At 51.3% G+C, this 21010-nt stretch overlaps 9 protein-coding genes across 9 annotated transcripts; 3 read left to right on the top strand and 6 right to left on the bottom strand.

The window, feature by feature from the left end:
* Positions 1–1191: 1191 nt before the first annotated feature.
* On the bottom strand, positions 1192–2880 carry N7539_000924 (uncharacterized protein; the record flags this gene model as incomplete). Its single annotated transcript, XM_056930528.1, has 1 exon — positions 1192–2880. One exon carries the CDS (start codon positions 2878–2880, stop codon positions 1192–1194), a length of 1689 nt encoding a protein of 562 aa, XP_056794821.1.
* Positions 2881–3988: 1108 nt separating this feature from the next.
* On the bottom strand, positions 3989–5512 carry N7539_000923 (uncharacterized protein; the record flags this gene model as incomplete). The annotated part of the gene is made up of 3 exons (XM_056930527.1): positions 3989–4770; positions 4833–4916; positions 4987–5512. The coding sequence occupies 3 exons, from the start codon at positions 5510–5512 to the stop codon at positions 3989–3991; spliced, it is 1392 nt and encodes a 463-aa protein (XP_056794820.1).
* A 676-nt stretch (positions 5513–6188) lies between these two features.
* On the top strand, positions 6189–7619 carry cox15 (cytochrome c oxidase assembly protein cox15; the record flags this gene model as incomplete). The annotated part of the gene is made up of 2 exons (XM_056930526.1): positions 6189–6442; positions 6509–7619. The coding sequence occupies 2 exons, from the start codon at positions 6189–6191 to the stop codon at positions 7617–7619; spliced, it is 1365 nt and encodes a 454-aa protein (XP_056794819.1).
* Positions 7620–7966: 347 nt separating this feature from the next.
* On the bottom strand, positions 7967–9329 carry N7539_000921 (uncharacterized protein; the record flags this gene model as incomplete). The annotated part of the gene is made up of 2 exons (XM_056930525.1): positions 7967–8744; positions 8956–9329. The coding sequence occupies 2 exons, from the start codon at positions 9327–9329 to the stop codon at positions 7967–7969; spliced, it is 1152 nt and encodes a 383-aa protein (XP_056794818.1).
* A 579-nt stretch (positions 9330–9908) lies between these two features.
* N7539_000920 (Lysine--tRNA ligase cla4) lies at positions 9909–10545 on the bottom strand (the record flags this gene model as incomplete). The annotated part of the gene is made up of 2 exons (XM_056930524.1): positions 9909–10294; positions 10386–10545. The coding sequence occupies 2 exons, from the start codon at positions 10543–10545 to the stop codon at positions 9909–9911; spliced, it is 546 nt and encodes a 181-aa protein (XP_056794817.1).
* Positions 10546–10556: 11 nt separating this feature from the next.
* On the bottom strand, positions 10557–12143 carry N7539_000919 (Lysine--tRNA ligase cla4; the record flags this gene model as incomplete). Its single annotated transcript, XM_056930523.1, has 4 exons — positions 10557–10983; positions 11027–11046; positions 11107–11781; positions 12000–12143. 4 exons carry the CDS (start codon positions 12141–12143, stop codon positions 10557–10559), a joined length of 1266 nt encoding a protein of 421 aa, XP_056794816.1.
* A 1446-nt stretch (positions 12144–13589) lies between these two features.
* N7539_000918 (putative dynamin GTPase) lies at positions 13590–16250 on the top strand (the record flags this gene model as incomplete). The annotated part of the gene is made up of 3 exons (XM_056930522.1): positions 13590–15791; positions 15856–15988; positions 16054–16250. 3 exons carry the CDS (start codon positions 13590–13592, stop codon positions 16248–16250), a joined length of 2532 nt encoding a protein of 843 aa, XP_056794815.1.
* Positions 16251–16757: 507 nt separating this feature from the next.
* On the top strand, positions 16758–18320 carry N7539_000917 (mannose-1-phosphate guanylyltransferase; the record flags this gene model as incomplete). The annotated part of the gene is made up of 4 exons (XM_056930521.1): positions 16758–16817; positions 16890–16946; positions 17041–18213; positions 18294–18320. The coding sequence occupies 4 exons, from the start codon at positions 16758–16760 to the stop codon at positions 18318–18320; spliced, it is 1317 nt and encodes a 438-aa protein (XP_056794814.1).
* Positions 18321–18870: 550 nt separating this feature from the next.
* On the bottom strand, positions 18871–19753 carry N7539_000916 (uncharacterized protein; the record flags this gene model as incomplete). Its single annotated transcript, XM_056930520.1, has 2 exons — positions 18871–19458; positions 19589–19753. The coding sequence occupies 2 exons, from the start codon at positions 19751–19753 to the stop codon at positions 18871–18873; spliced, it is 753 nt and encodes a 250-aa protein (XP_056794813.1).
* Between the last annotated feature and the right edge of the window lie 1257 nt (positions 19754–21010).

Here is a 21010-nt window from a genome sequence, read left to right as displayed (position 1 = left end):
CTGATAACACTAAAAGGAGGGTAATCAGTGTGAATCGATGTTGTGTGAAGAAGAAAAAAAAAAGTTGAGTTGTTGGATAGCAAAAGGTGTGAGCGGCAGAAGGGAGCTTCGTGCCTTTGATTTAGTGGGTCTGGTCTGTTCATTAGACGCGGGCCCGGCCTTGAACCTTCACATGATGTTCGCAAGTGAGCTGCCGACGAAAAGTCACGCCTCACTTCAATATCACATATTCCAACATCGAGGCCTTCTCAAACAGATCATGAATCTTTCTTTACGCCTACTTACATTGTCAAAAAACAATTCATTTGACTGGACTTTTTGTAGGGTCTTGAGGTCTCTTTAATGTGTTACTGACCCCTAGATCTACATACACAAGCTCTAGGAATAGGTAAAACGGCGTGTCTTTTCCATTTTGATCTACATAATGATTCGATATCAGAGAGGGAAGTGGAAAGACGAACAATCATCATCTTAATCAAAGATTCCACAAAGTTCTTGCAGACTTTCAGAAAGAGAGCCGGCATTCCAATGAGCTCCTCGAGACATATTCTATTTCACTCTACATGTACCCAGGGATAAGGTTCCATAGTTTAATCTTGGATGTTATGAATATCTGAATGATTCTCGGTTCCAGACAAACCATAAACTCTGGTTATGGAATTGGAAGATGGCATCTTGGTAGCATGATCATTCAGAGACCATTACCTGCCAATAAGGCGACGATCACCATTTGTGGTGAATGTCACCAAAAGTGTATATTTACAACAGCCGCGATCGTCTGAGTCTATTAGGTTTATACCTGTCAGTAGATGTATCAAGGAGAGTTGGTTAAACAAAATCCAATTCCAAATTCAAACTAAATGCACCGCGTATTTGCAAATCCTTCGCCAAGGCAATGTGTCCTCTCTCACAATGGCTCTTGCTTTTTTTCTCCTGGTTTTTCCGTTTGATTTCCTTTTTTTCGCTGTCCTTTTTTTTTTGCCTTTCCTTTGCTTCCCGAGATGTTTAACGAACAATCTCTAGCTGAGCTTTCTCAACAGCTTCTGCCTCCAATAAAGAAACAAGAAAGAATAAGAAGGTGACAAGAATAAGAGAGGTGCAAAATGAGAACGCTGCACGCGAGCATTGTGAAGATACAACTCTTCCAGCTCAACATCCATAAGAAAGATATGTCAACCCTTCAAGAATCATCTACTCTTTCTTATGAGACGCGGAAGTCATCTCAATGCGGGTGCAAGAATCCCGCAGATTGACCAGAGCATGCCAATGGTTCCGTAGAGTATCTGCTTCGCCCCGCGTAGCTGGATCATGCTCAATTTGGAGAATTGTATCATCCATTCGACGGATCTCCTGGGTAAGGAAATCATTGAAGCTCTTTAGGTACTTTGGATCCAACAGCTTCGAATGACCAGCAGGTGCAGGCGGTGCAATCTGATCTGCTGACTGGGAATCAGTCGGTGGCGACCTGTAAAATTTCACACGATGTGTAAAGAGATTGCCTTGCTCGCTTAAAGCATCTCCCATCGCGCTTCGTTTGACAGATGGTCGTCCAGCTCCCGAGTCGAAGATCTTCCGAGCTTCGCTTTTTGAAGCACGTCCGGGATCACGAACCCTGACCTCGGCAGCCCGACAGGCACCGGTCTCAGCTGCATTACCTTTGTTAGATTCCCCAAGGCGGCTGGTGTCTGCCCGGATCCGGATCATGGGTTTCTTCCGTGAGAGGATATTTGGAGAAGGGGCAGTCTCGACGTCTGAGGTCTTTTCGGCGTCTTTATGAAGCCTTTTCGCCTTCTTGGCCGAAATGCTCTTATGATCCGGGCCCTCTGCGGTAGAAGATTCCCTTTCATGGCGCTTGCGAGTGTGGCTCCGAGGGGATTCCTCGGATTTCAGACTTTCCAGGCGCTCCTTCCACTTTGGCATGCACGATCGAAGAACATCTTCAGGAAGAAGCATCTCACCGTCCGGACCTCGCTTCAGAAGGGCTTGGCTCCAGGCCGCGCGAATCAACCCAGCAGCCGAAAAGTACTGCCCGTATTTCTGTCGCACTCTTGGGAGCTGAGCGCAGACAAGCCTGATCTGCTCTTCGTTCAGATCCCTATCCAGATCAGGTAAGCTTGCGGGTGCAAAAGGAACTTTCATCCGTCTTCGTGCACTCTGAGATTTAGCCTGGGATGGGGCTGGCTCAGGGGATGCAGGGTCTTTCAGAGGGGTCTGGGGGGTGGTCAAGGCACCTTCCGGTTTGTCTGGACCATACCATACATGTGCCGTTGAGGGTGCCAGACATTCGATAGCAGTTTTTTCCTCCTCGGTGATCACGAAGCAACTAGGATCGGCTGTCAGGACGGAAGAAGGCCGGTCCATCTTGACACGGTGATCATCAGCGCGTACATCCGGTCTGTATGAGGTAGTGGCGGTGAATGACAATTTTTCGTCTTCTAAGAAATCCACAGGCACATTGACTGGAGGTGTGGCAGTGGCAAGTTTACGCATTTCGCTCCCTGGAAGATCAATGGCCTCATCAATTGGAGATTGACTGGCGGCGACTGCAACTGTTCGAGACCCTGGGATATCCACAGGCTCATAGATTGGAGGTGCATTGGCGGCAAGTCCAATTGTATTGGTCCCTGAAAAGTCAATGGCCTCGTCGAATGGAGGCTCACTGCCAGTGACGGCAACTGTTTGACCCTCTGGGAGATCTATGGGAAAATTGACTAGACTTGCATTGGCGTCAATTGCAAGCGCTTCGTTTTCCAGAGAATCAATGGCTTCATTAATGGGTGATAGGCGGGGGGTTAATGCAAACATATCGTTTGGGAAAAGGGCCATGGTTTCATTAAGTGCAGCTGCACCACCTTCCGGTGCATCGGTAACAACGGTCATTTTGTCGCAGGTGCTGGATGACGAAATTGTTGCGCAGATGGTCTCTGTCGATCCGGTCTGTGGCGAGATTGTGGTTGGAATTGGAGACATTCACTCGGGGTCTTCGAAGATTTTCAAGAAGAAGTTTCAAGCAAGATTTCGAGATTGTGCACTTCCACCTTACCCGTACCTTAGGTCAGCCTCCTGGGCCACCTTGTCGGGGCAAGGGCTCGAGGGCGAGATGGGTCAATCAGTATATGTATGGTGACGTACTTTGGTGACCAGCAGTGCTTGTGCCTATTGCTTTGGTAGCAGGGCTTAAACGTGCAGTCAGGTCAGTTCAGTGCTGAATATAAGCTTCAATCACCGAATCACTGTGATGAAGGATTTAAATCAATGTTCGTGAGCATCAATATCCAGATATTTGTGGAAGAGAGATCAAAGTCGGCCTGGCAGCGGCGAGGTCTTAAATTTATATTGAAGTCGGATAACCGCGAAATGTCGTTTGTTAGAATTGACCACTGTGAGCGAAACTTCTCATTGACCACTGTTGAAAGTGAGCGTTGGCGGCCATTGGCAGGGCGTCAAAACCAAGTTTGGGCAGCCGCAAAGATTATCAAATGAAGTTTTCATGCGCATCTCTGAGATGAGACTAATGTGATAAGCATCGCAGTAGCCCGAGCGTGGACTGAGATTCAGGTGCGACTTACACCTTTCGTGCTGGGATCATGATGCTCGACAGTCAAGGATCCTCAGTTCAGGGACGTTTGAATGAGATTGATCATTGAAATATGACCGTCTACGGCTGTGATAATTGACCGTTCTGGAAGACGGTTCGGAAAACGGCAGTTGCGTCCCGGTGTCAAAAATAAAAGTCTTTGCGATCACCACAGGTTGAGTGTGACGTAAGGCTGCATGAGCCTACTGAATATAGAGATAGCAGGGAGACGTCGAGGAGTGCTCAAACACGCTCAAGTAACAAGTCTTCTAGTTTCTGTCGGGGACAGAAGTGAAAACTCAATGAGACATGACTAAACTATGAAACCCAGGTTATTGTGAAACGCTCAAAATAATGCAATGAGGAAGCCAATTGCTACAATCTGCTAGAACGCCATACGGAAGCCTCGAATTAGGGCACATCTGATGCGGGAGGTGCAGGCTTGCGACGTGGCGTCTTATGAGTCCAAACTTGCCTCATACGTCGAATTTTAGCCCACCATTCACGATCTGCAGCTTTCTTTTTCTCCTCATCTGGGACACCCTCGTCATCGGAGACTTCAGCGTCATGCGTCTTCTGCTCAGGCCGTGGACTTCCTTCTGGGGCTGTCGAGCGTTCTTGCCTGCGATGCTTCACTTTGATAGCCTCGGCGACTATTTCCCAGCCACTGCGGAGAGAAGCTAGATTTTGATTGGCCTTTCCAGTACCATTCTGAGCATTGCGGTCAGTCCATGGACAATAGTCCATGTGCTCAGCTGCCACATCAAGTGAGTCGAAGACAGAACGGTCTCCGTTCGCTTTGGGTTTGTACATCCACAGACCAAGACGCCGAAAGCAGGCTTTGCAAGCGACAAGATCTGTGGATGAGTCGGGACTTGAGTCCCAGCCGAATAGTGCAATGGCGAGCGCGGCCTTGTTAACATCCTGAGATGGCAAATCAGTTGGTGGCGGAGCCGAGGCCTCTCCACCGGTCTCTTCATTGGAATCGCTTGGCGGCAGTGTCCCGCCATCGGATTTTTGAGACCAGTCAGTGGGAAGGAAGTGCACAAGGCTCTCAATATCGAAGCTGTCTGGAAAGCGTAGCGTCTCAAGATTGGGTAGCCTTTCACTCATTTGAAGGAGATGGCTGTATCGAGTGCGAAGTCCGAGTATGGCGACATCTACGTTGGTCAATGGCAGATGTTGTATTGTCGCTGCGCATAGTCAGACATAACTCTTCGTCAAGCGCAGCCGAGAATTCAATGACGAGACCTACCATCACAACCCCTGTTCCTCCATGGACAGTTCTCGCCATGCTCTTCGATCATTTGTTTTTGATACTCCTCAACCAATCTCAAACCTGTACACACGTCCGTTAGCAGGGACCAGAACGGCAGATAGGGCGTTGTTCACGACCGAATCACACATACGGACTTGTTTCCTCTCCTGAGCCTTTTCCATGTCGAACCCATCTAGTTCATCAATCTCATCCGGGAGTTTCACAACGACCGAGCCACCACAGTTGCTGATGCAGCTGACCCGCGCAACATCCGTACACACCCATCCGCGCTTCGCCCATTGTACTTCGTTTATCGCAGCCGGCTTCGATGTCCAACGGTCGACGCGACGGAAAGTCTCGAGGCGTTCGAGGAATCTTTCACGGTCCCAAGGGACGAATGTTGGACGCGTGGAGGAAGTGGAAGCCGAAGAACTTGTTCGTTGAAGGTCGGGCCGAGCAATTTTGGACGTAGAATTGCGCACGGCGGGATATTCAGCAGTATCGTTATTATCCAGCCTCACTCTCTTGATCGAAAGATCGGCCGTAGTGCGGTTTTTGGTGGTCATGGTGGATTCAGGGCCGGGATTCCGCGACGCAGTCTCGAGGGTCAGAGGCTTCGAGATGGATTCCAGCATTCGGTGGAACTTGCGCTTCTTGGACTCGACCGCATAAGACATGGCGTCGGGTGATGTGAAGCGATGTGTTGATTAAGCGCGGCAGCATACGCCGTAGTCGTACAGCACTGCGGATCTGACATCAAGCTCCGCGGGCGGCACGTATTCTGCCTCAGGCATCAGGGACACTCTTCAGCTCTTGATAGTGGAGCTCCGCATAACTCTATTGAGTGACAGGCAGTATCAATCGGCGGTGGACGAGACAATGATAACTTGGACTCCGTAGAAGACTGAGCAGTCAGCATGCATTGAATAGACCAAGAAACACAGAGCCAAGTTTGAAAGCTATCCCACGATGGTTCCCCCAGAGAAGCCCTGTCCGGTCCACCGATCCACCGAAATAGTTCAAGATCTCTTTTCGGCCGGACAATCGGATACCGATTCGAATGACTTTCCCGATAAAGTTGAGCTACATTAATTTCTCGCCACTGATTGGCGATCGGCCCCCTGCGCCACATCTGGATAAGTCATGCAACCCGTCGACGCTCACTTCCCTCCTCACTTGCTTCCTCTCAAGCAATAATTGCTTTGCATCTTTTCAATTGCAATGGCTTCATTAGGCCCAGCCCTGCCTTTATGGCGGAGCATGACACCTCGACTGTCACAAGAACTCTTTACATGCAGACAATGCCTCCGGAATCAAGGCTTTGCTGGCAAAACTGTGCGCCGGTTCGCCGCAATGCCCTCCCCGAAGCCCAAGATGACTCGGACCTCTGTGCTCGCCGATAAAAACCGTCAATTCTTCACCTCGAGCCTGCGTCGATCCGTCGCCGCTCCCACCGTGGAGGCTGCCGCGGAACAGACTGCAGCCAAGGTCAAGTCAAGTTTCCCCAAGATCAGCGACAAAAGGGTGGCCTACTGGCTCTTGGGCAGCGCCGCCAGCGTCTTTGGTATCGTTGTCTTTGGAGGATTGACCCGGTTGACTGAATCTGGGTACGTGAACTTCCCGATCGGATTGTTTGTGGCTTTTGTTAGCTAATAAACTTGGGTATCGCATAGTCTGAGTATCACCGAATGGCGCCCAGTCACTGGTTCTCTTCCCCCCATGAACGCGGACGACTGGGAGTCTGAGTTCTCCAAATACCGTGCCTCTCCGGAATTTCAACTGCTTAACCCCAATATGACCCTGTCCGAGTTCAAGTCTATCTACTACATGGAATGGATTCATCGTCTCTGGGGCCGATTCGTCGGTCTGTCGTTCGTCCTGCCCGCTGTTTACTTCATCGCCCGGAAAAAGGTCTCTACGCCCATGGCCCTGCGCCTTGGTGGCATTGCTGGTCTGATTGGGTTCCAAGGCTTCATCGGTTGGTGGATGGTCAAGTCTGGGCTCAAGGATGATCTGTTTGCCCCCGGAAGCCACCCGCGAGTCAGCCAGTACCGTCTGACCACTCACTTGGCTACCGCTTTCACTTGCTACGTGGCCATGCTCTGGAACGGTCTTGCGATCCTGCGATCTCACCGCCTGATGAAGGATCCCTCCGAGGGTCTGAACCAGCTGAACGCCCTGCGGGATCCTCGACTGGCCTTCTTCCGCCGCTCCGTCGCCGGCCTTGCGCTTCTGGTCTTTGTCACCGTCATGTCTGGAGGCCTTGTTGCTGGCCTCGACGCCGGATTGATCTACAACGAGTTCCCTTACATGGGTAAGGGACTGACCCCTCCCAGCGCTGAACTCTGGGACCCACGCTACTCCCGCCATGAGGATCGCTCCGACCTGTGGTGGCGTAACATGCTCGAGAACCCTTCTCTCGTCCAGCTTGATCATCGCATTCTCGCCATCACTACTTTCACCTCTATCGTCGCACTCTTTGCCTATTCCCGCCGTGCTCCAATCAAGCGTCTGCTTCCTGCCCCGGCTCGCAAGGGGATGCACGGCGTCCTCGGCTTCGCCTGCATGCAGGTCGCTCTTGGTATCTCCACTCTGCTGTACCTAGTACCCACTCCGCTCGCGTCAGCTCACCAAGCCGGAAGCTTGTTCCTGTTGACCTGGGTTATGATTCTTGGCAGCCGTGTGTGGCATCCGTCGCGCACAGCAAAGCTTCTGCAAATGGCTGCCAAGGCTCGCGGCCAGCAGCTGTCCAGTTCCACTGCTTCGGCCATGAAGCGGCTGTAACGAGTTGTGGAAGAAAAGAACCCCCCACCCAAAAAAGATCAACTATCAGTGTGTACGAATATTGTGATCAAGGCTCTCTATCGACACATGATGAAGCCCTTCTGTTCTGATACCATCTCCATTCCTACCCAGACTCATCGACATGTCCCGAGTCCGCTGTAAGATTAGTCTCTACGCAATATAGCCGTCATTGTTTCAAGTCTCTACTATGACACAGAAATTTTAGATCATTTAGAATTCAAGTTGCACTTTGGATACTATGAGCCTAATGCTGTTGGATCGCCCAACCCATCAAACCAATGACCCTCGAGTTTTTCGAAATTTGCGCGTTGCTGGAGATCAATTCCTCACTCCTTCAGATCGGCCGGTCTCGCTCTGCGCGATGGGTTGCGACGTACATTGACGAGATGGTCCGGAAGATTGTCCAGGTCCATGTGCATCTTGAAATCCTGCAGACCCTGTGCCCCATTCACGCCCATCTCACCATCCGTGCCAGCCGCCCGCTGCGGTGCAGCAGCATCATTCGACTCATTAGCAGCTGGGGTTGGCAATTGTCTGCGACGATCCTGGTAATCCTCTCTCATGGTACTGAGGAGTCGGGCCGCCTGTTCATCCGCCGACACGTTGGGCGTCCCTCGAGAGGCACGAGACGGGCGAACTCGTCTGCGTGAGGCGGAGGCAGCGGTACTGGAAGGACCCTCGTTTGGCTTCGCAAGGGACGACATCTGGACCATGTCCCGAGGATAATGTATGGTGCCAGCCTTAGGATGCGAGCGGTCTCCACCTCGTTCAGCGAGGCATCGACGGCAACACTGCCATCCGCAAGGCGTGCATCGCCACATGCCCTCTGTGTTTCGACGATCACACAGATCACACTTGGCAGTGTGCGCGGACAGTTCTTCGAAGTCGACGGTCGTAACGGTGAGTTTCTTCCAAGGAGTTTCGTATGGGCTTTGTCGCGGGCGGGGGTCGGAGTAGGCGTTGTGGGCTCCTGACGAGCTTGGCTGGGCTGGCCAGGCTGGCCAGGCTGGCTGGTGGTGGCCGGAGGAACATTGACACGACCAAGGAGCGCCAGGGGATCGTAGGAACTTGTGAAGGAAGCTTCTGTCATGTTGAATGCTGGGCCTAATAGATGTTTAGTTAGCATGACGATTCGAAATTCAGCGACTACTACTACTGACACATACGTTGCTCGACGCTCTCGCGGACACCGGCTCGTTGGCTTCCCTCTGGAGCGATGAACATGCGTGGTAATAGAGGAGGGCTCTGCGTGTCGAAACGTCGCTTGTGTCAGTCACTTCTGTATAAGGAGAATGCATACGAAGCTTGAACTTACAGGAGGTCGGCGCGTGGTGTCGACTGGGGAAGGGGAATAGCCCAGAAGCTTGTCGGCCTGTCGAATGGGGTCAGAAACAATCCAAACCAAGAGAGGAATCCCAAATCTTCCGAGCTAAAGGGTCGTGAACGCACATCTGGGCTTGGGCCAGCCGGTTGATACTGGACATCCACGGGAGTCGGAGGAGTGCGGAAAATGCCCGTAGAGGCCTCTTGAGCCTCATGATCCTGCTTCACCTCGGGAGTCTTTGGGCTAGGGGTCACATCACGACTTGGGAAACCGGGCTGTGGTGACTTGAATAACCGCGGGCGTTTTCTTTCACGATTGTCTGGGGACGGGCTCTTTCGAGCAGCGAGCTTTGGACGACCGTGCATAGTAAGGTGTGTGGTATGGAGCTGTGAAACGAAGGCGAGGTTTCTCGAAGTTGCGAGTTGGTTCGAAAGCAATATTTTTGTCAGAGAGATCGCGAACCACAAACCAGAATAGATGAAGAGGGTAGGTAGAGAGGATGGTTGGAATGAAATATAAATACTTTGGGGGAGGACAGCCGAAAAGGCAAACAACGTGACGGTAGATTCCGCTATCATCTGCGCATGGTTTTGGTCTGATCGTGGATGATACAAACAATGATATCTGGATTTGGAGACACTGTGCGCAGTATAGAATTGCTGTTCTATTAATCAAAACAATGTCCGAAGGGAGCCATAATCTTCCGGGTCCCTATTTTCTTGTCATGAAGCAGCTGGAGTCTTCCGACACTCAAATAGACTATAGAATATAGTAGGTATCTTTCAGTTATTCGCAGTAGCCCGTTCGCGGAGTGGAGGCCAGGCCTGAGAATTGGTGATATTTTTCTCAATATGCATGTAGCTATTCACTGATCCACCGCCGGCGTTTAGTCTTCTTCGATCTGACGCTTTCGTTAAATGATGGACAATCCATCTCCCACATTTTCATTGATTAGTTGGCTGCAGGTTCATTGTTAGTGAAATCGGTTCGTGAAAGTTGGCAGAGATCAGTATCATACGGTTACCCTCCTCAGGCTGGGGCTTGCTGTTCACAGCCTCCAGAACAGACTTGCCATGGTGAGCAGTCTTATCTTCCTTCATCATGGGGAAGGCAAGCACCTCCTTGATGCTATAGTTGTTGGTAAGGAACATCACCAATCGGTCAATGCCCATACCCCAGCCACCAGTAGGAGGCAAGCCATATTCAAGAGACTGGCAGAAGTTCTCATCGATGAGCTGAGCCTCGTCATCACCTTGATCCTTCTGACGAGCCTGCTCATCGAAGCGCTCACGCTGAACAGCGGGAGAGTTCAACTCGGTGTATGCGTTGCCTGAGGTGAGGTAGGTCTCGTTAGCACATCATCGTCATTGCAAAGGGTCTAAACGCCCTTCCCAAATGGGGAACGAGGAACGAAAACTTACAAATCTCCTTAGTGGCAACGAAGGCCTCGAATCGCTCACAAAGACCAGGCTTGCTGCGATGGTACTTGGCGAGAGGAGACATCATCTCGGGATGGCTCATGATAAAGGTTGGGTTGATGCAGGTGCTCTCCAAGAATTCACCAACCAAGGTGTCCAACATGCGTGCATTGGTCAATGGGGGGTGCACTCCACGTTCATCTTCTTGAGCACACCCTTGAGGAACTCGCCGGTCTCGGCAGTGTGAAGCTGGTCCGCGGGAGGGAATGTCTCCCCGGTAGCCTCCTCGAGGCCAGGGATCATCTCAATTCGGCGCCAGGGAGCCTTCCAGTTGATGTTGTACTCCTCGCCACTCTGAGTGGTGAACTTGGTCTCATAGCCACCAGTAACATGCTTGACTAAGCCTGAGACAAGCTCCTCAGTCAGATCCATCACGTCATTGTAATCGGCGTAAGCCCAGTAGAACTCGCAGGTAGTGAACTCGGGGTTGTGGGTAAGATCGATTCCCTCGTTACGGAACTGACGGCCCATCTCATACACACGCTCGAGGCCACCGACAATGAGCATCTTCAGGTAGAGTTCCGGCGCAATACGCATGTACCTAAGAATTTGGTGTCAAATTAGTACGCACTGACATACATCACCAGGGAACGTGTACGAACATCTGTCAAAGAATTAGCGGTTGTCTCTTCATTGAATGTTGACCGCAACTCTGTAGACATACCTTCTGATCAAGGTCATTGTGGTGCGTGACGAAGGGCTTGGCAGTGGCTCCTCCGGCGATCTGGTTCATCATCGGCGTCTCAACCTCGGTGAAGTCACGGTTGTCCAAGAAATTGCGGATATAGCTGATAATCTTGGCACGTGTGCGGAACACCTCGCGAGTGCTGTCGTTCATGATGAGATCCAAGTAGCGCTGACGGAAGCGCAGCTCCTTGTCCTGGAAACCGTAATGCTCGGAGGGAATGGCGTGCAAGCACGGGGCCAGAAGAACGACCTCAGTGGCAAAGATGGAGAGCTCGCCATCGTCTCGGTTCTTGGGGGAAGTACGACCGGGATATCCGACAACACCGATAATATCACCACGACGGAGGTGCTCGTGCTGCTGCTCGAATGGCACGCTGCCAGTGGCGTTCTGGGCCTGGCACATGACCTGGACCTTCTTACCCTCGGCACGGAGATCGTAGAAGATCAACTTGGGTCCGGAGGCGCGCTTGGTATAGACACGACCAGCAAGGCGGATAGGGACATCGGGCTTCTCCTCGCCCTTCTTGAGGCTGTCGTAGTCTTTGAGGAAATCGCGGAGATCGGTGGTGACCTGAAACTTGTGGGGGTAGGGGTCTGGGTTCTTGGTCTCGAACATCTTCTGGACCCTCTTGCTTCGGATCTCAAAGTATTGCTAAGACAGATTGATATGTAAGTACTCGAACTCTCGCGCCGGAGTATGTGATCAAGTCCCCGTCCGTGGTGAGTACTACGAGTGACAGGCGGGCATTGCAACAGTTGGAGCCTCACTCCATCTTCAGAACCGATAGGAGACACATACATTGGGAGTCAAGTTAGCCTCATCCTCCTCGGCGGAGGTCTTCTTCTGAGCCTTAGGGGGGCAGCAGCGACCTTCTCCTTCTTCTTGGCTTCCCTCTCACGAAGCTTCAGGCGCTTCTTCAGCTCCGATTTGGAGACCATCTCACCGGTGACGGAGTCGAGCTGGAGGTTGGCCATGGAGGCCTCAGCCTCCTTGACAGTGTTCTGGTCCGCCATATTGTCTGGTTCTAGACGTTTGACACAAAATGGATGAATGGTTCAGATCAATGGAGGGGCGCGTGGAAATTTTGGGCGGGAGTCATGGCGGGGCTCGCCCGATTCGGTCACATAAATACCCCAGGATTCCGACATGAGTCACTTACTTGGATCCCTAGAGTATGCATATACTGAGTCACGAAGCCATAAGCACTAATGATATGGAGTGTCAGTTATTGAACTTGGAATCAAAACTGAGACCACAATGACCGTCATAGCATGTACGTTGCCGTTCGTCATGGCCTCTTTCATGCTTCATCAATGTAGTTCCTGATTTGGACATAGGGCTTAGGGTAATACTGTGGGGCTCTCCGAAGCCGGACCAGTTCAGATCTACAGGAAAGCTCCTTGGGCCATCACTCGTATAGCTAAAAGGAGATAGCAGCGAAGAAGTGCAATTTTGAAAACTCATTTAGTTTCATGAATTTGAACAATCAACCATATTGAGTTTTATGTAGCTTCCTACATGCGAGGGAGCTCATCACTACAGGGGGGCAGATACGAGGTCAGTGTCCTAAGATCAGTACTGAGGGTTTCGACTTCTTTCCATTCTTGAAAGACTTTGGCTTTATACGCAGGCACGAGGCGTCCAAATGTATTTAGCCAACAATCTTGTCTTGCCCCTGCAGCGCGAGTACTTGAATGGAGTCGTTAGTCATTTGATGATGCAAGCGTCATAGAATAATCTACGCAAATTTTGATTGCGCTTCCGTCGACATCCTTGACAGGGCCCAAATGAAAGATAAGATATTAGGTACTTGTATGATAAGCCTCCATAGATATTTTCCCAAGTCTATCACATTATCCAAATAGAGGTCATCGACGGACCTTGTGGATTGTCTGAGGCTACCAGACATCACGCACAGAGGTTGTACGGAGTATGATTGCCTTGCGAAGAAAAGTCGACTTCATCGTTGCAATGCAGGTTAGTCGGTAGGCAGAGATATCTGATCCAGATACGACTATACGACTCACCAGTAGATTCCGTACAAGTTTGTTGCTTCATTATTCCCAGTATATCGCAGAGAAAGTGGCGAGACTGGTGATTGGAGACGTGAAGCTGCTGCCCGGACTTAAGAGACTCATCGTCGAAAGAGGAGGAGATCTAAGCAACTTCTCCGAGTCTTTCATGGAACTCTCCAGCTTCCATCGATCAAAAACCTGTCGGAAGTTACCAGGGGACATACCACCAAATATACAAAGTGACAGGTCTCGCGGGAGATTCAAGGTCTTCAAATGCGTTGACTCGGCAGCCTTTAAAGTCGCCCTTCCTTCCAAGTCTCTCCAAGTCTCGCCGAGTATTTCTCAAGCTTTCTCCGCCAGTCCCCAAAGACCTTCCATTTCCCAGCAAAAACTTCAAGTCCCCGTCGATATACGGAGCGAATTCACTCGCTCTTTCGGGTCCGCATGAAGAAGCAAGGACCAGCTGCTAGATCAGATTTCGTCATGGCGCGGCAACCGCTATTCAATCGCCTACCACAAAACGTCCCACCCAAGACAGAAGAAAGAGAAATTTACAATATGCCAACAGAAGATCGAACTTGGCCGCATCCTGAGCCATCAGTTGAAGAACAGTTCGTCGAAAGAGAACCCTCCGTCAAGGCTCAGGGTATCGACATCATGACTTTGGACATGCAGCATCTCGTGGGCAAAATCCAAGAGCTGAGCCGTATTGGTATCGAGGACAACCAGATTGCATTGCCCAAGATTTGTGTTGTTGGTGACCAGAGTACTGGCAAAAGTTCTTTGATCGAGGGTATCTCCGAGATCCAGGTTCCCCGGAGCGCCGGTACCTGTACCAGATGTCCGATGGAGATCAATTTGTCGGAGAGCAAGCCAGGTGACCCGTGGAAGTGTATCGTGTACCTCTCCCGTCGGTATGTGTACGACCCGTCGAACAAACTAAAGACCTCGAAGCGAACGGGTCTCCTAGGCCCTTGGGTTGCACGCGTCGGTCGAGACGAGGAGGTCTTCATGACATTGTATGATAGATCTGAGGTGCAAGAGACTATCAAGTGGGCCCAGGTCGCCATTCTGAACCCAGCAGATGATTCCAAAATCTACAAACCTGGCATGAATCGGGGAGTCACAGAGAAGACTGCTGTTAAATTCTCGCCGAATGTTGTTCGATTGGACATCTCCGGGCCCAAGTTCCCAGCTCTGTCCTTTTATGACCTTCCTGGAGTGATTAGCCAGCCTGAACACGACGATGAGAAATATCTCGTCAGGCTGGTCGAGAATCTAGTCAAACACTATGTGTCGCAGGAGAATTGCATCATCCTCCTCACTTTGACCATGACGGACGACGCTACAAATTCGAGTGCTGCTAGGCTGATCCGAGACATCAAGAACGCCAAAGAACGAACCCTGGGCGTACTTACAAAACCAGACCGTGCCTTGGGTATGGAATCTTTCGAGCAGTGGAGAGAGATCCTCGCGGGTCAGAAATTCAAGCTGGGCCATGGGTACTTCGTGGTGCGAAACAACCAGGATCCTGGTGTCGACCATGCAAGGGCTCGCAAGGAAGAAGAAAGATTTTTTGACGGTTCATTCTGGAAGGGTTCTATGTCTGAATATAGAGATCGCCTTGGTGTTCGCCGACTCCAAGAGGCACTCAAGGAAATCTTGATGGCCCAAATCCAGATGTGCCTGCCGTCCATCATCGATCAAATCAATGAAAAAGCACGTCGGGTCAATAGAGAGCTGGCGGATTTGCCAAGTCCACCCACCGAAAACCGTCAATATATCGTGATGGAGAAGGTTTTGGCCCTTCGATCTCGGTTGAACGAGATCTTGATTGGGAGCTCTGAGGTTCACGACACTCGCAAGATGTTCCTTAGGTTTTCGAACCGGCTTGCCACGGATTTTCAAACAGCATTGAAGATAACCAAACCGACTGTCATGGGCGTTGTCGTGACAGACACGGAATCAAAAGGCAACCAGAATGTCAATGGCTCACCCCAGGCCGGTCGATTGAAACGCAAGCATGAAAGCAGCGACATGACACCTCCAGACTCGCCGACCCCTGCTCCGCCCACCAAGCTGTACCTCATAGATGGTATTTTCGACAAGTACGTCGAGGCAGCCCGCAGGTTCCACCCTCGTGAGATTCGAGAGTTCCGAGAGGAATCGGGCTCGACAGGAATCCCGAACCATATTGACCCTACGGTCATTGAGTCCCTGAATAGAGCGAGCATCAAACACTGGAGCGAGCTTGCGAGTGTCTTTGTCTCTGCGACGTGCACAATTGTCCTCAAAATTATCACGAAGTGTCTCGATGAGGTGATCGCCCAATATCGTCAAACGGGCCTTTATCGAGAATTGAGTCGAGTTATTAGCGAATTCATCAATGAATGCCAAGTTGAATTCATGGGCCATGCCAGGGCTCAATTCCGAATCGAGTACGACAAGCCCTTCACCATGGCTCAGGCGCGACACAAAGCTGCCTCCAAGAGCGCTCTTCAGCTGCTCACTTCAGGACGCAACCGAGCACGAGCGCGAGCGATTATTCGTCAGGCGGGCGGTGATGTTGATGACGAGTCCAAGATTGTCAAAATCATGAAGGATTTGGGTATTGATGATTTTGTTCAAGAAATCGAGATGATGGCAGTATGTGTGTGTCGAATCCTCGCTTGTATAGGACCATTTCGGTGCTAATGGCATCGCCTTGCAGGATTCTCATGGGTACTACGAGATTGCGAGCTCCCGCTTTTTGGATGTTATTTGCCAGTCCGCCCATGCCAAGGTCATCAGCAAGTGCCGGACTCACCTGGTTGACGTGATCAACGACCGATTGAACACCAAGTGTAAGTGACCATCTCCACCATTCGGCATGAAGCCCGCGCTGACTGGGTGCATTTTGGCGATTCAGCTGCCGATCAATGTAACGTGTTGATGGCTGAGGATCCTGAGCGAGAGCGACGACGCGGGGAATTGATTCGTGAGCGAGCAAAGTTGAGTCGAGCGCAGGATTGGATCCAGACGATTCATCATACTGATGATATGGACACTGTGTCTGACGGCTTTGCCCCCATTCACGAATGGGCCCCTGAGGATGAGCCAATGTGACTGCTGGACCATGTGCACTGAGTTGAATACCCAAGTTGGATATTCGGGCTCGCAGACGATCGAGTCCTAGCTATGCCTATTGTCGAGCCTCAGGCACTTAGAATGGAAGCCCGATATGAAATTTATCACCAAGCAGATTATTATTTTGCAGAGGATAGAATGATTCTTGTTTTTGAAGCCAAATTGTGAAGGCGTCTGGCCGTAACTCAGTAGTATGACTATGCAGACGGTGAGATGCGGTCCCACCTTTCTCAGCTGTGCCTGATTAGATCCACCCGAGTCACCAGTTGGCGGCAGGCCCCACGTTCGATGGAAGCCCACGTTCTCGATTTCACGTCAGGTGAGCTCTCCTGAATTCCCCCACCACCGCCCGCCAGCGTTGTCTTGGCATTCGAAGCTCTCGATCTGGTCGCATCTGATTCTGGACTTTGAGACTCTTTCCAACCCGTCAATTGTGTGAAGATCCTCCTATTGATCTCATCTTCTGGACATCTAACCCAAGCCATCATGGTTAACGTCCCAATTCGGGGTGATTCTCACCACTCCTCCACCAAGGCTATCATCTTGGTGAGTTACCTCCGATAATGCTGCCCTCATCAGGGTGATATACAAACTAAACAACGACAACAACAACATTAGGTCGGAGGTCCTTCTCGTGGTACTCGCTTCCGCCCGCTGTCGCTCGATGTCCCCAAGGTACATACTGCAGTCATTACTCTCAGTGCGCTGTGCGCTAAAGAGCATTCGAGAAACCGAGCTAATACAGAGGCCCCCTTTGCCCCGCAAATAGCCCCTGTTCGAAGTCGCTGGTCATCCCATCATCAATCACTGCCTGAAGGCTGTCGCCAAGGTCGATGATGTGCGCGAAGTCATCCTGATCGGATACTACGACGAGTCTGTCTTCCGGGACTTCATCAAAGAAGCGGCAAAGGAGTTCCCCCAGTTCCGCATTCAGTATCTCCGCGAATACACGGCGTTGGGTACCGCGGGTGGTTTGTACCACTTTCGTGATGCGATCCTCAAGGGCAAGCCCGAACGTCTTTTGGTGCTGAATGCCGATGTCTGCTGCTCATTCCCTCTGGGCGAGATGCTGCGGTTGTTCGAGGAAAAGGATGCGGAGGCCGTCATCCTGGGTACGCGCGTCACCAACGAAGCCGCGTCCAACTTTGGCTGCATCGTGTCCGATTCCCATACCAAGCGTGTCCTGCACTACGTTGAAAAGCCCGAGTCGCACATCTCCAACTTGATCAATTGCGGGGTCTACCTTTTCGCGACGGAGTGTATCTTCCCCGCCATTCGCAGCGCCATCAAACGCCGCACCACCCGCCCTCGCTTCCTTTCCTACCCCTCCACGGACAACCTCGAGTCATCCTTCGTCGCTGGTGATGATGAGGATGGTGAAAAGAACGAGGTTCTGCGCTTGGAGCAGGACATTCTCTCCGATCTGGCCGACAGCAACCGGTTCTTTGTGCACGAGACGAAGGACTTCTGGCGTCAGATCAAGACTGCTGGTTCCGCCGTGCCTGCCAACGCGCTCTACCTTCAGAAGGCCTTCCAGGCACAGTCCGAGGAGCTGACTGCTCCCTCTGCGACCATTGTGCCCCCAGTCTTCATCCACCCCACTGCCACCGTGGACCCCACCGCCAAGCTCGGCCCGAACGTCTCGATTGGTGCCCGTGTGGTCGTTGGCGCCGGTGCTCGTATCAAGGACGCCATCGTCTTGGAAGACTCAGAGATCCGTCATGATGCCTGCGTGATGCATTCCATCATCGGCTGGAGTAGCCGCGTCGGTGCCTGGGCTCGTGTGGAAGGTACCCCCATCCCCTTGGGCAGCCACTCCACTAGCATCATCAAGCAGGGCGTGAAGGTGCAGAGCATCACCATTCTCGGCAAGGAATGCGCTGTCGGCGACGAGGTCCGCGTGCAGAACTGTGTGTGCCTGCCATACAAGGAACTCAAGCGTGTAAGTGAAACTCTCCGAGCCACATGTCCCCGAATCCACCTCGATCCTTTGCTGACATCATGTTCTTCTCTTCAATCCAGGATGTTGCCAACGAGGTCATCATGTAGATGTCTGTCCTGGAAATGTTCTCAATGTTTTGCTTCTAAAATACCTCCCATATCTCGTCTATATTAAGCGTCATCGCGTTCACCCTTGCTTCTTAATCTCATTGTCGACTAATCATTAAACTCGTCTGATCATCCTGCGAATTCTCTGGAGCCAATTCTGAGATCATCCCGCTGCCAGGAATCGGCCGTCTTTCAATCAAGAGCTGCGGATTACCGGCTTTCCAGCCGGTCATCGACCTTCCAAATGTTCATCAATCGTAGTTATATGAGACACGATCTTTGGTATCGGTTACTATGCCATGAGACAGGTTGTAACTGTATGGTCCTTGATCACTTCCAACCTTATTAGATGGAACCAAAAGGCCTCCTCCCAACATACATATCTATCGAACAAAGTCAACTATCAACGCCGTCGCTACATGTGTGATCCGCCTGCGGAAACCACGAGATATACAAGCACTGACATGCCTTCCGCATGACCACCGACTCCCAACAACACACCATCTCAACCTCAGAAGAGACAGCATTTGCCCTGGCAAAATTTCACATCTCAACGATAAGCCGCCGGATCATACCCGGTCCGCTCCGCAGGATGCTGATAACCACTTTGGAACCGCACCCCTGGCGCCCCAGCACCAGCGCCAGCGCCCCTATGATCGTCAACCGCTCCCCTCCCTCTCGCATACATAGGGACATCATTGTAATGCGCCCCTCCTGCTCCTCCCCCTCCAGCCACCGAATCCCTCCTCTCCGCCAACTTGACATCCCACGGATCCTCCCCGAGCGCGGCCGAACTGGTCATTGGATCATACGCGCCCAGACGAGTCTGCCGACGCCGCACCACGACGTCCAGCACAATCGCGAGCATATGGCCCAGGGTGGTGAGCACGGTGAAGGCGAAGAGCGCCTTGTAGGTGCGGCAGACGGAGATGCCGGTCGCGGTGGCCCAGTATTCGGTGGTGCAGGCGGTTAGGATGGTGCCGGACATGCTGTAGGCGAGGAGGCCAAGGGCGACGAGCCAGATGATTAGGGGGAGGATGTTGGTGAAGAGGGAGAGTTTGGGGGAGAGGCGACAGGTGCAGTTGACGAGGGCGGTGGTGGTGATTGTGATGAGGGACAGGACGGAGGAGAGGAGGAGCTGTGTTGTGTTTGGAAGAAGGCTTGTTAGTTTGTGCTTTGCATGGTTGGTTTGCATGGCATCAGGTTTGAGTGATGAGGAGGAGGGGAGAGCGGGATGGACCACGGATAGGTATGAGGAGTTGACGTACGACGAGATAGACATAGGGAAGCTTGAAGCCATCGGCGCGAAGATGGTAGATAAATATGGCGAGGATGATCGCGACCACAAGAGCGGAGAGGAAGATGATGGAGCGAATGCCATGGAATGGCAGAGGTGGATAATCGGACGGCTTGACTGATGTTCGCGACCTCATCGTGGACGTCAATGATTGTATATGATGACAACTGTGCAGTGTACACAGTGTTCAGTTTTCGGGGCACTCGCTAATGTCTGTCTGCCTGCAGTGAAAGACTGGCAAGGAGACGGATGGATCCAATTGCCGGGTAGGAAAAATGGATGTAGGTTGATTTTAGGTGTCGAGGCCTGAAGAAAGATGAATGAAGGAGGTAAACAAAAACAAGCGTGGGAACATCAACAGGCCGGAGAGTATAACTTGCTTTCTCTAGCTAAAGCTCATGGACTAATGGATTATCAGGTCGGTAACATACCCAACGGCCGTAGTCAGTTAGTAATTGACTTACAGTACATCAATTAACCTATTGGACGTGTTCCCATGGGTCAGATCTTCTCCCAATGAACTCAAAACACAGCCGCCTCTTTTTGATCGACAATGTATGATGGGCCACTTTTCAATGGGGATGCTGCGTCACGCCCGCTATTTTTACTTTGATCGTGGAGCTTTGTCTTTGCGCGGGACAAACAAATGGGCCTGGACTCTCGCCAGTCGCCACGGCAGAGTCTGGGGCTCTCCACCTCGGGCAGTGGAAGACTTCATGATCTGATGATACCACGGATAGAAATTGCAAGGGTTGTGGTGAAGAGAGCGTAATCCGAGCTCTTTCGTGTACTGTCCAGAAGATATATTCCTTTTTTGACACTCATACCTAAACCGAGGCTCTGAAATCTCGACATCTCGATTGCAGAGTCGACACTGACAGTATGCACTCTGCAGTAGTTATGATGCACTTCCAGTTTAGTACTCCGCGCAATCAGAATCCCATCATTAGTGGGATTCGGGGAGCCTTGGCGAAGGTAAGTGATGTCTCCCGAGCCCGAGCCGCGTCATCCTGTTTGATCATAGAGACGTTGCCGTCTGATTCTCATGCTTGGATTCATGACAGCTTCTTCTCGGAAATGTCAAGGACTTCTTAAGATGGCAAAGATGAGAACAAGTCCAAAACGGACACACTCACCCATAAGTATATGCATGATGTCCAAATCTGGAGTGATCCAGGGCCACAGTCGTACATCCCGCAGGGACAGGTTGATATCAGCAGAGATTCAATTGTCAATATATCGCGATGCTCAGTTCCAGGTAAGATCTATGTTTTTGACTAGTTAGTTGACTAGTATCTGATGTAACTTACTAATAACTCAGGTAAGGTTAACTAATCAAACCTCCTGACGGACGGACGTCGAGTGCCTGGTGACCTAGGGCTCTTCTACAATG

The sequence above is a fragment of the Penicillium diatomitis genome (assembly GCF_028827545.1).
Source record: "Penicillium diatomitis strain IBT 30728 chromosome Unknown utg000001l_segment0_segment0, whole genome shotgun sequence".
Taxonomy (NCBI): domain Eukaryota; kingdom Fungi; phylum Ascomycota; class Eurotiomycetes; order Eurotiales; family Aspergillaceae; genus Penicillium; species Penicillium diatomitis.
The sequence above is the reverse complement of the archived record's forward strand: the minus strand, read 5'-3'. Positions and strand labels throughout refer to the sequence as shown.